This window comes from Hemiscyllium ocellatum, chromosome 50, assembly GCF_020745735.1.
Source record: "Hemiscyllium ocellatum isolate sHemOce1 chromosome 50, sHemOce1.pat.X.cur, whole genome shotgun sequence".
In the NCBI taxonomy this organism is placed as follows: domain Eukaryota; kingdom Metazoa; phylum Chordata; class Chondrichthyes; order Orectolobiformes; family Hemiscylliidae; genus Hemiscyllium; species Hemiscyllium ocellatum.
In genome coordinates, this window is record NC_083450.1 from 5191587 (window position 1) to 5203738 (window position 12152).

The 12152-nt window shown below is 45.6% G+C and overlaps 1 protein-coding gene across 1 annotated transcript in view; it reads left to right on the forward strand.

Annotated features, from left to right (window-relative positions):
* LOC132805558 (CDC42 small effector protein 1-B-like) overlaps positions 1-9121 on the forward strand; it is a 41857-nt gene extending 32736 nt beyond the window's left edge. The window contains exons 4-5 of the mRNA XM_060820672.1: positions 4437-4557; positions 7608-9121. Of these exons, the coding sequence (XP_060676655.1) occupies positions 4437-4541 (105 nt within the window). The 3' untranslated portion in view covers positions 4542-4557; positions 7608-9121. The remainder of the gene's footprint in view (positions 1-4436; positions 4558-7607) is intronic.
* Positions 9122-12152: the final 3031 nt, after the last annotated feature.

Here is a 12152-nt window from a genome sequence, read left to right on the forward strand (position 1 = left end):
GTAAATAGCTGGGAGTGGCTGCATTAATCATATTGCCCAGAGTTCACAGTTAAATGCTCTTCATTTGAATTGACACTCCCTGGACTAACTGCTGCTTGTGGCACCCGGGAGTTATCAGTGTCATTATAAGGAGTTGGAGGCTTTTAATGTTCATTTAAATATAGGGCTGGAGAACAGAAATAAGTCTCTCTCTCGCTCTCTCTCTCGCTCTCTCTCTCTCTCTCTCGCTCTCTTTTCCCCCCCCAGGGGGCTGACAGAGATAGGGAGGGGGTGTAGAGGGTGGAAGGAGATGACCGAGATAGGGAGGGGGCGGTGTAGAGGGTGGAAGGAGTGACAGAGATCGGGAGGGGGTGTAAGGGCTGGAGGGGGTGACAGCAATAGGTAGGGCTTTCAGAGATGGGGATGGGGTTGTGCATGACAATATATATTCCGATCCCTTGGTCCTTTCCCCGTCGAGATAATGTAAACTGTGCAGCAACCAAGAATAGAAGGCAATGTCTTAAATTGTGCCCTTTTATCGCCATTTCAAAATGTTGCTGATTCTAAAAAAACTCTTCCTGACGTCATTAGAAACCTGCAGCCCATCTGCAAATTGGACCATGGGGGTGGGGGGGTGGGGGGGGAGAGAGAGAGAGAGAGGTATTGCAGGAGGTTGTTCAGGTAAATGACTGCAGATGCTGGAAACCAGATTCTGGAGTAGAGTGGTGCTGGCAAAGCACAGCAGTTCAGGCAGCGTCCGAGGAGCAGGAAAAGCGACGTTTCGGGCAAAAGCCCTCCATCAGGAATACAGACAGAGAGCCTGAAGCGTGGAGAGATAATCCCTCCTCTCATTTATCTCTCCACCCTCAGGCACTCTGCCTATATTCCTGATGAAGGGCTTTTGCCCAAAACGTCGATTTTACTGCTCCTCGGATGCTGCCTGAACTGCTGTGCTCTTCCAGCACCACTAATCTAGGAGGTGGTTCAGCCCATCCACTGTGGCCTCGCTGCCAACTTGCTGCAGTATTCCTGTAGGCCGTGATGTTTTGAGGAATAGATTGCTCTTGGTCTTTGAATGTACTGAGCTGCTACTGCTGACTGGGTAGACAACTCCCAAATCTCCAGCGCCCTCTGAGTACAAGAAGACATCCCTGTACCGTCCCATCTGGTCTGTTCCTTATTCTAAGACTGTGACCCCCCCCAGCCAAGGATTTCCACACGAGTTGAATCGCTGACCGTTTGCTAGTTCACCAGCCGCTGCACCCTCCCTGTTGGGGAATCTCTGTTCAGTTTTAAATCCCATTTTCCCTCTAGGCTAGGCTTAGACTGTCCCACTGCCACCATTGGCTGTTCTCCCTGTGATGATTATCACCAGAAAAGATGGACTGATCACTTATTGGTGTGATCAGGAGTTTGCTGTTTGTAAATTGGCTCCTCCGCTTTCTACCTTGCGACACTTTGCCAGGTATCTCACTGGCCTTGTCGCTCTTTGGCACATCCTGGAGGTGGCTAGAGGCACTGGCACCATGGGGTTGAAATTCCAAACACCATGCTCACCAATGAGTGGTTGAAACATCGTCTGTTCACTGGGTATGAACTGGCAGACTCTGCTCTGGGCCGTCCATCAGCTGGCCTGAGGAGAGGTGAGGGCTGCAGATCCTGGAGATCAGAGTCAAAAGGTGTGGTGCTGGAAAAGTACAGCCGGTCAGGCAACATCCGAGGAACACTGACTGTCCTGTTTGGATACAGATCAGCTGGTCTGAGCCAGTCTCTGTTCTGATGGGTCAAGGGAACATTAAACAGCATCCCATGTTTTCCTTGTCACTGAGTCGGTGGGGTGGGGGTTACCTGGATAGGGAGGAGATGGTGTCACTGGAAAGTGGAGTGCAGAGGAATGTGTCAATGAAATGGTAATAGCTTATCGTACATTAATTGTGATACACTATTGCTTTTTAGGTTTTAGGCCAGATTTACTGTTGACTGACCGTGGATGTGATGCTGCTTTTGGTTGGAGGTGTGTGTGTGTGTGTGTGACCACTGAATAATTCTGTGTGTTTCTCTGTATCCAGAACCCCTGCCTGCCTGTCTCTTTCCCTGTCACTCCAGTTTCCCACTCTGTACCCTCACTCCCTTTCACTGTGAATAGTTCTGTCTCAGTAAACCCCATCTGTCTCCCTGTCACTCTGGTTATCCTCCTCTGTATACTCACTCCCTGTCACTCCTGACTAATTCTGTCTGATTCTCTGTCTCTTTCACCCGGTCTCTCTGGTTATACATCTCTATATTCTCACTCCCTGTCACTCCTGACTGGTTCTGTCTCTAATCCCTTATTTTTCTCTCTCTCTCTCTCTTCCTCCCCCACCCCCATTTCCCTCTGTGTACCCTCGCTCCCTTTCTGACTAGTTTTGTCTCTGTAACCCCTATCTGTCTGTCTGTTCCCGTCTCTGTTCCTGTCATCCTGACCGTCACACCGTCCCCCTCCGTTCCCCCAATCTCCTGCCACCTCTGAGTGTCTGTGTGTGATGACTGTCAGTTGCACCAGCTGGTGAGATCCATGCCATCGATTGAATGAATCCACTGGGAAGATGCTGGAAAATGAAGCATTGTGTATTCTAGATGTGTCTGTTTCTGCCAGGAATGAATAAGAGGGTGGTTGTGGTGGTTTGGAGGGGGTGTCGCTGAGAATGATTCTGCAGCTGCTCAAAGAAAAGGCTCTTTCTATGGAATTATTTTCACTAAAAGAGAGAGAGAAATTGCTAGTCGGTGCCCCCTGTTATTCTTTTGTGTGTCACCTGTTTATTGCGGTATGTTTTCTTTTTCATAAATTCTTTCATAGAATCACTACCGTGTGGAAACATGCCCTTCGGCCCAGCAACTCCATATCGAAGCGTCTCCCACCCAGAACCATTCCCCTGTTACTCTACATTTACCCCTGATTAATACACCCAACCTACACATCCCTGAATACTACAGGGCAATTTAGCATGGCCAATTCACCTAAGCTGCATATCTTTGGACTCTGGGACCGGAGCACCCAGAGGAAACCCATGCAGACACGGGGAGAACTTGCAAACTCCACACAGTCTGGAATCGAACCCGGGTCCCTGGCGCTGTGAGGCAGCAGTGCTAACCACTGAGCCACCGTGCCGCCCCGTTTTTACCTAAAAAAACAGGGTAAAGGAGACAAATATAGGACCTGGGAACAGGAGGCCTCTCGGCCCCTCAGTCCTGCTCTGCCATTTGATAAAATTGTGATGGATTAGATTCCAGCCTCAAATCAGCCCCCATCAGATAACCTTCAAATTCCTCGTCACTCAAAGTTCGGTCTAACTCAGCCTTTTTCAATTACCTAGTCTGGGAAGGGAAGAGAGAATTCTACAGCTGTCAGAGAGAAAAGATATCTCTGGTTGTGAGTGCCCTTCTCTATAATTTCACTCTTGCCTCAGGACTGTGCAGCTCAGGAGGAGTAATACTCCCAGTTGTAGAGTCATGCAGATTTACAGCACGGAAACAGACCCTTCGGTCTGACTTGTCCATGCCAACCAGATGTTCTACATTAGTTTGCCAGCATTTGGCCCATATCCCTCCAAACCTTTCCTATTCAATATACCCATGCAGATGCCATTTAAATGCTGTAATTGTACCAGCCTCCACCGCTTCCTCTGGCAGCTCATTTCATACACGTCCCACTCTCTGTGTGAAAATGTTGCCACTTAGGTCCCTTTTAAATCTTTTTCCTCCCACCTTATACCCTCTAGTTCTGGACTCCCCGACCTTAGAGAAAAGACTTTGTCTATTTATCCTATCCATGCCCCTCATAATTTTATAAACCTCTATAAGGACACCCCTCAGCCTCTGATGCTCCAGGGAAAACAGCCCCAGCCTATTCAGCCTCTCCCTATAGCTCAAACTCTGTAACCCTGGCAACATCCTTGGAAAGCTTTTCTGAACCCTTTCAAGTTTCACGACATCCTTCGACCAGAAATGAACACAGTATTCCAACAGTGGCCTGACCAATGTCCTGTATAACCGCAACATGACCTCCCAACTCCTATACTCAATGCACTGACCAATAAAGGCAAGTGGACCACATGTCGCCTTCACTACCCTATCTACCTGTGACTCCATCTTCAAGTAACCATGAACCTGAGCTCCAAGGATGTTCGGCAACATTCCCCCCCCAGTTAACTGTAGTAATGGCACTGTTTTGCATTAGATTATGATGATGATGTTGGTCATGGGATGTGACGTGACCCAGCATTTATTGGCCGTCCCTAGTTACCCCTCAAATTGAATGGCTCGCTCTCCACTTGCCTGGCTGACTATACCAGTACCTTGCTCATATCTGAAGGCGCAGCAAATGTTGAATTGCCCGCGACGTCCACATCCCATGAATGAATGAATTAGAAGATCTTTTCATCGCTGTTGGTGAAGTTTCCTTTTTTCCTTCCCAACAGCCAGGGTCAGTACAAGAGCGGATGAAATCCAAAAGTGGCATGGTTGCCAATTCTACTACGGATTCAAGGCAGAATGTAGCAAAGAGCCAGTTTTCTTCACAGTGAGCACCTCCTTCAGCAAGTAAGTCTTTCAACCAGAAAATAAAGTCAGGTTGTAAGTTGGCTCACTAAGCTGGAAGATTTGTTTTCAGATGTTTCGTCACCATGCTAGGTAACGTCATCACTGAGCCTCTGGTGAAACACCGGTGTTCTGTCCCGTTTGTCTTGGCCTGTTAAGGTAGGTGGTATCATTTCCGGTTCGTTTTCTCAGAGGTTGGTAAACGGGGTCCAAATCATTGTGTTTATTGATGGAGTTCTGGTTTGAATGCCAGCCTCTAGAAATTCTTGTGCGTGTCTCTGTTTAGCCTGTCCTAGGATGGATGTATTGTCTGGGTCGGAGTGATGTCCTCCTTCATCTGTATCTAAGAATACTAGTGATAGTGGGCCATGCCTTTTTTTTTAGATTACTTACAGTGTAGTGTGGAAACAGGCCCTTCGGCCCAACAAGTCCACACTGACCCGCTGAAGCGCAACCCACCCATACCCCTACATTTACCCCTTACCTAACTCTATGGGCAATTTAGCATGGCCAATTCACCTGACCCACACATCTTTGGACTGTGGGAGGAAACCGGAGCACCCGGAGGAAACCCACGCAGACACGGGGAGAACATGCAAACTCCACACAGTCAGTCGCCTGAGGCGGCTAGTTGGTGTTCATGTATCCTGGTGGCTAGTTTCCTGCCTGTCTGTTTGATGTAGTTCCTGGGTGCTGCAGTGTGTTGTGGCCTGTTTAAATAACATCCTCTTGCAGCTCTGTTTGTGGGTGTCGGGATGAATGTTTCTGTAGTTAAGTATCTGGTCTGTGTGTGTTGCTTTCCTGTAGACGCTGGTCTATAGCTTGCCATTACCTGTTTGTTATACTGTGACACCAGATGCCTGACTACAGAAGCAATCGGCCTGACACCCACAAAAGGAGCTGCATCAGGACATTATTTAAATGAGCCACAACACACTGTAGCACCCAGGAACTACGAGTGGCAGAAGAAAAACACTTATACAGCATATCCAAGAACAACGGATACTTGATTTAACACAGTGTGCCGATTCTTAGACAACAAACCAGTAGACACAATATGCTCAGAAACCCTAACCACACTACCATACATCAAAGACATCTCAGAGATAACCCCTTGGCATCATGGTAGCCCACACACTGGAACAGCTACTGATGAACCTAAAGGACCCTATTCCAACAACCAGCAAATTAATGTCATTTACAAAATACCCTGCAAGGACTGTAATAAATACTACATTGGACAGACAGGCGGAAAACTAGCCACCAGGATACACCAACCCCAAATAGCCACCCAAAGACTATCACTAGTATCCTTGCATACAAAGAAGGACAACACTTCACCTGGGACAATACATCCTACCTAGGACAGGCTAAACAGACACGCATGGGAATTCCTAGAGGCCTGGCATTCAGACCGGAACTCCATCAATAAACTCCTCAATTTGGACCCCATTTACCAACCTCTGAGAAAAAGAACTAGAAACGATATCACCCACTGTAACAGACCAAGACACACAGATAGAAAATGGGACAGAACACCAGCACTTCACCGGAGGCTCCCTGATGATGTTACCCAGCGTGGTGACGAAATGTCTGAGAACAAACCTTCCAGCTCAGTGAGCAAACCTACAACCTGAACCACAAATTTTCTCCAAAAATTGCAGGAAGTTAAACTGGACAAATACTGGACTAATGGGTGGGTTGTCTTCTGAGAAAGGTTGAACCAGCTATGCTGGAATTTAGTAGAGTAGGAGGCAAAGATGGATTAAGGATAGTCAGCATGGTTTTTAATGAGGAAAATAGTGTCTCACAAACTTAATTCTTTTTTTTTGATGATTGAGGGCAGAGTGGTAGATGTTGTTTAGTTAGATTTTAGTAAAAGTTTTGACAAGTTTCCACATGTTGGATGATTAGTAATGTTCGATTACATTGGGTTTCAGGGTGAGTTTGTCAATTAGATACAAAATTGGCTTAACGGCAGGAGACAGAGTGTGATGGTGGAGGGTTGTTTTTCAGACTGGAGGCCTGTGACCAACAGGGTCCCACCGGGATTGGTGCGGGGTCCACTTTTGTTTGTTGTTTATGTCAGTGATTTGAATGAGAATATAGGAGACATGGTTACTAAGTTTGCAGCTGCCACCAAACTGGTGGTGTAGTGGACAGTGAAGAAGGTTATCTAGGATTAGAAAGAGATCTTGGTTAATTAGGTCAATGGCTGAAGAGTGGCAGATGGAGTTTAGTTTAGATAAATGTGAAACAAACAAGGGGGGGAATCTTATACAATTAATGATACAGCTCTGGGTGGTGTGGTGGAACAGAAAGACCTAGGGGTTCAAGTAGACAATTATTTGAAATTTGCATCACAGGTAGACAGGGTGGTTAAGAAGGCATTTAACGTGCTTGCTTTCATCAGTCAGATCTTTTCATATAGGAGTTTGGATGTCATGTTGATGTTGTACAGGACATTGGTGAGACCTCTTCTGGAGTAGTGTGTCCAGATCTGGTCGCCCTGTTACAGGAAGGATATTATTAAACTGGAGAGGTTTCAGAAAAGATTTACCAGGATGTTGCTGAGAACGGAGGGTTTGAGATATAAAAATAGGCTGGGACTTTTTCCATTGGATCGTAGGAGGTTGAGAGGCAGCCTTTATAAAATCGAAAGGGGTATAGTTAGGGTGAATGACAAGGGTCTTTTCCCTAGGGTGGGGGGAGTTCTTAACTAGGTGGCATATTTTTTAAGGTGAGAGGAGCAAGATTCATAAAGGACATGAGGGGAAACATTTTTACACAGATGTGGGGTACAATTACAACATTTAAAAGACATTTGGATAAGTACGTGAATTAAAACTGTCTGGAGGGATATGGGCCAGGAGCAGGCAAGTGGGACTAGTTTAGTTTGGGATTATGGTCAGCATGGTCTGGTTGGGCCGAAGGGTCTGTGCGGCTGTAGAGCTCACTGTGGGTGACAAATTGTATCAAAATTATTGGCTTATCCTGTTTTTTTGGTTGTTAAGAATTTCTCACAGATGTACTTCTGATTTTTTTCTTTGTAGGTGATGGGCAGGCAACAAAACCACACTTGAACTCCCTTGATTACCACAAAAAAAGGGTCTGCTCTTTACAAAAAAGCCACTTCGCATGGTTTGGACTCCTATTTTTTATATATATACTCTCTCTCTCTCTCTCTCTCTCACACACACACGCGGATCTCCTCTGATTCATCCTTTTACAGTTTGTGTCACGCTCGAGAACTCTGTGTGGACGATTCCTCATGTGCGCTCCTCCTAAAAGAACACAAGCTCTCTTCAGAACTTCCTGAGGAGGAAGAACACCGGGCTGTTGTGCCTCTCCGAAATCTCCGCCAAAGCGTTCTTTAAATCTGCTGTTTTGCTCAGTTCAGCTTAGTCTTCACAACCCCTTGGGTTTGCAGCGCAAGTTATTGCTTTGTGTGTGTGTGTGTGTGTGTGTGTGTGTGTGTGTGTGTGTGTGGTTTGTGCAGAGTGCAGGGGACAATTTCTTATGTTTAATCTTTTGCCTGGCTGTGTGGAAAAATTCCACCCAACGTTATCGGTTTGAATAAGGAATATGGTGAGATGGGGGCAGGTACTTGAGGTTGGAGGTGACTGGACTTCAGCTTGTAGGAATAATCTTTCACTTGCTTCTGTTTGGATTGTAATCCTGGTTTGAAAGAAACAAAACCCCTGCCTGGTCTTGAGAAATGCAAGTCCCCATGACACACAGTTGACTCCAGGTGTGAGGCGACACCTCTGCAGGCGAGCTGATCTCGAGACTGTAATAAGTTTCTAATGGAGTTCAATCGTTTCCTCTTCATATTTTTTTTCTCTGGGATTTTTGTTGTGATCTGAGAGAGGGTTTCTTTTGCTCTTCTTTTGTCTGCACCTGGCTCAGAAGCTGACATGGCAGTGCAGATCTTGAAGAGGAGTAAAGTGACGCCATTTTCTGGTTTTTTCCATCTATTGCAGTGTTGGCTGGAAACGTGGTCCCAAAGATTTGGTTTGTTCTGCATCATGAAGCATTCATGGAGGATAGCCTCCCTTGCAGCTCAAGAGGGTAAACTGCACTGCCACAGGGAAGACAGAACCACACAGTCCAGGTTATCCCCAGCCCAATTGTTAGACTCAGGATGGTTAAACCCAAAGGCCCAACTATAACGCACACTGGATCAGGCAGGGCACAAAGCACCCTTCTTCTGATTGCTCTCCGAGAGGCAGAAGTGATGGACTGGCTTTGAAGTTCTGCCTGACTGCTGCTGTCGTCGAAAGCACTGTTGTGACCTCTTGAGTTGTGCGAGGAGAAATGGCCTCAGCGATAAGGAGCAACCCACACATGAGATTGCCATTGTGGCAAAATGGAGAGAATTAGATTTTCTTTATCATGTGACCAGTTCCCCTTCCCAACCCCATGCAAGCTCACGGCTTGTCTAGTTGTTGTATCAGAGCCCGGAGACCACAGACAGTTTCCAAATGGTCGTGCTAATTCCCCCACAGCGCTCGATGGCATGCTGAGTCTTATCGCTTTCAAGAAAGAAAGACATGGGGGAGTGTGGTGGGGTTGGGGGTAGGGGGAAGAGGCAGGGGGGGGATCCTCTGATCCATGAACGTAGTCCCAACTGTCAGTCCTTCCGTTGGAACCTATTGCTCCAGAGCTGGTAACTATTATTTTAGCCGGGAGGGCGGGTTGCTGGTGGTGTTTTTAAGAAGTAATATTTTTCAGCGAATATCATGATCTCAAATAAACCTTTGAAATGCTTGCTTTTGGCTTTTCTTTTTGAGGTCTGGTTTCTTGTTCTGTGGAGAGGGAGGTCGAGATGTTCTGAGTTCAAATGGGAGGGTCTAGGAAATGGGATGGTGACTGCATTGAATGAGTATTGTGTAGAAACGAGCCATTCGGGCCGGCAGGTCTGTGACGGTGCACGTGCTCCACATGTGTCTCCTCCTTGGTTTTTCCAACCCTCTCTGTCACAAGCAGTTTTGTGTTTGTGAGGGCTGAACTGGCCAACTGCAGATTTAAAACTGTAGCTCTTCAGACAAAAGTCTTCTGTACCAGCTTGATGCGTGTGTTTTGCAATGCCACCTTTGAATCAGATTGTTAGATCCTCTGTACGCTGTTGCCACTGGATGGGTACTACCCTGGATTTCAACTCCAGGCAGGTGAGAATTCCAGTGTGGGGCAGTGAAACCTGTTAATAAGGTGATAAGATTTGCAGTAAAACTGATTTTTGTTTTTCCTGTTTTAATCCTGAAACTTCGATTGTTTTCTGAAAAGCTGAGTATTTTAACATCCCATGGGAAATGAATCAGAACTTTATTTTAAATTTGCTAGATAGACACAGGTGTTCTGATGATCCAACTGTGTGTATGTATGTGTGTGTGTGTGTGTGTGTGTGAGTGAGAGAGAGAGAGACTGATGTGTCCCCCCACCTCTGTTCCGCTCCAGCACAAACCATTTTGAAAACTCGCTATTTACTATGTGAGGGAATAAAGACCAAATCTCTAATGAGACTTCTCCAAATCCCAGGTTAGATTCAGACCGAGGAAGGTCATTCAAAGCATCTCGCTTCTCCTTTACAGGCAGTCCCATCATCACAGCATGCAGCTGTTCCTTAAATTATTCTAGGATATTCACTTGCAAATGTGGGAATTCACACTGTGTGCATTGAAAACAGTGAGTTGAATTGACAATGTCGCACAGTCGTAACCTCCGCTGCCCGGAAATCTTTTTTTTTGCCTTCAGCAATGGATGAGAACTCCAAAAGATGTTCAGAGATGTGTTAACGCAACCCCAGCCTCCAGCAAATTTGATGCCAATCTGTGCTACTAGTTCAGAATTCTTTTTGCCAATGGTGGGAGTAGAATTGCCGTATGCTACTTAGCAAAATGCAAACTATAATAAAAACTGAAAGTGCTTGAGAAACTCAGTAGGTCTGGCAGCATCCGTGGAGAGAGAAAGAGTTAACATTGAGTCATGTGTGACTCTTCTGCAGAAAACTATTCCTGTTTCTCCAGCTCTTTCTACTTTTATTTCAGAGCTTGATTAAAATGCCTTGATTAAAACTTTGACCTAAAGCTTTCTCATTCCCGGGCAGGGCAGCCACAGATTTAAATGCCAATTCTCCTAAAATGTACCATTTTGATTTTTTTTTCTTCTCCAATGCACTATATACATATTTACTCCACCAAATCCCATCAGTGCTTGAAACTTTTGCTCCTTATTCAGGCTACGTTTCCATAGGCTGCATGGCCTTCAGTGTCTAACTGAAGTGGACACCTTTCCCCTGTGCACCTTGCGTTTGACCAAGAGATCAATGTGATCTTACGCTCAGCTGTCCTCAGGTAGAACGTGAACTTGCGGCGGTCACTGGATCATTGGGACCACGTAGTTTCAATTACATATTCCCTCACAAGTCACATCGAGGACAGGAGTGGCTTCTTTGGGGAAAACTGGAGACTTGCAGATTAATTGAGTGCAAGGGATGCCACAGCGGTCACCAGTGAGAACCTCCTTGTCATCAAGCAACGGGACACAAAGGGTGAAAGTTACAGCCACTAAACAGTCTGACTGTGCTGTATCCAAATGATGGGAAGGGGTGTCACATTGGAGGCACTTCTAATTTCAGCACTTGACCAACGAGCAATTATTTGAATGCGTGCATACTGATGACAGCTGGACTGTTATACACAGCAAAACGCAACAATTCCTTTTTCTTCGCAGAATGTCCACTGACGGATAGCTGGGCTATTCCTGTAACTGTGTAGTATTTGCATTCGCTGGCCAAATCATCCTAAGTGATAACCTTTTTAGAGATATATATATATATTCATTTGGTAATGTTCGGGTTGATTTCAAAGGTTTCTTATGGTTTTTAGGCTGGACTGGCAAAGGGGAAGAACTTTGTATGTTATTGCTTAGGACATACAGACTGTTTTAATTAAATTTTGTCTGCTGCCTTTTAAGAATTGTGTTGATATTATGCTTTGGAAAGCATGTTGGTTAATGATTCATGATGCAACAGATTGATTAGGCTGATCTTGGACTTGAGCATATAGGAAACTTTTTTTAAAGCACGTGTTTGGACACTTTGAGTAAGTTGATTAACATTTGCTAGAAGCTGTAAGTGACCTGTTTGCAGTATCATTTTTTTTTGTTTAAGCCTTATGTTCTCTTTGTCTGTTGTAATGAATGAGCTTTTTGGTGGATCTACTTTCCTGAGCATGTGTCTTTTTTATTCCACCGGCACAAACTTAAGTCTTGGTGCACTCTACATTATTGGTAAACACTAGTTCTTGATGGTCTACTCAATGAGATGTGGGGTGATCTTAAGATATTACAGCTGTATTGCCCTGAATGTGAAGTATTTAGATTCATGCCATCCACCCGATTTGACAGCAGTGGGAGGAAATTTGTGGGGTCAGGTGAACCCTTCTTTCCTCTGAAGTTAAGACACATTGTTTGAATAACGTGGCAAGGAGATGGTGGTCAGGAATGGCTGATTCATTTTATTTTGAGTCCTCCTACTAGCTTGGAAGACTTCTGAATCCCGTTCTTGTGTCCTTGCTGACTCACTATGGAGATCCGCT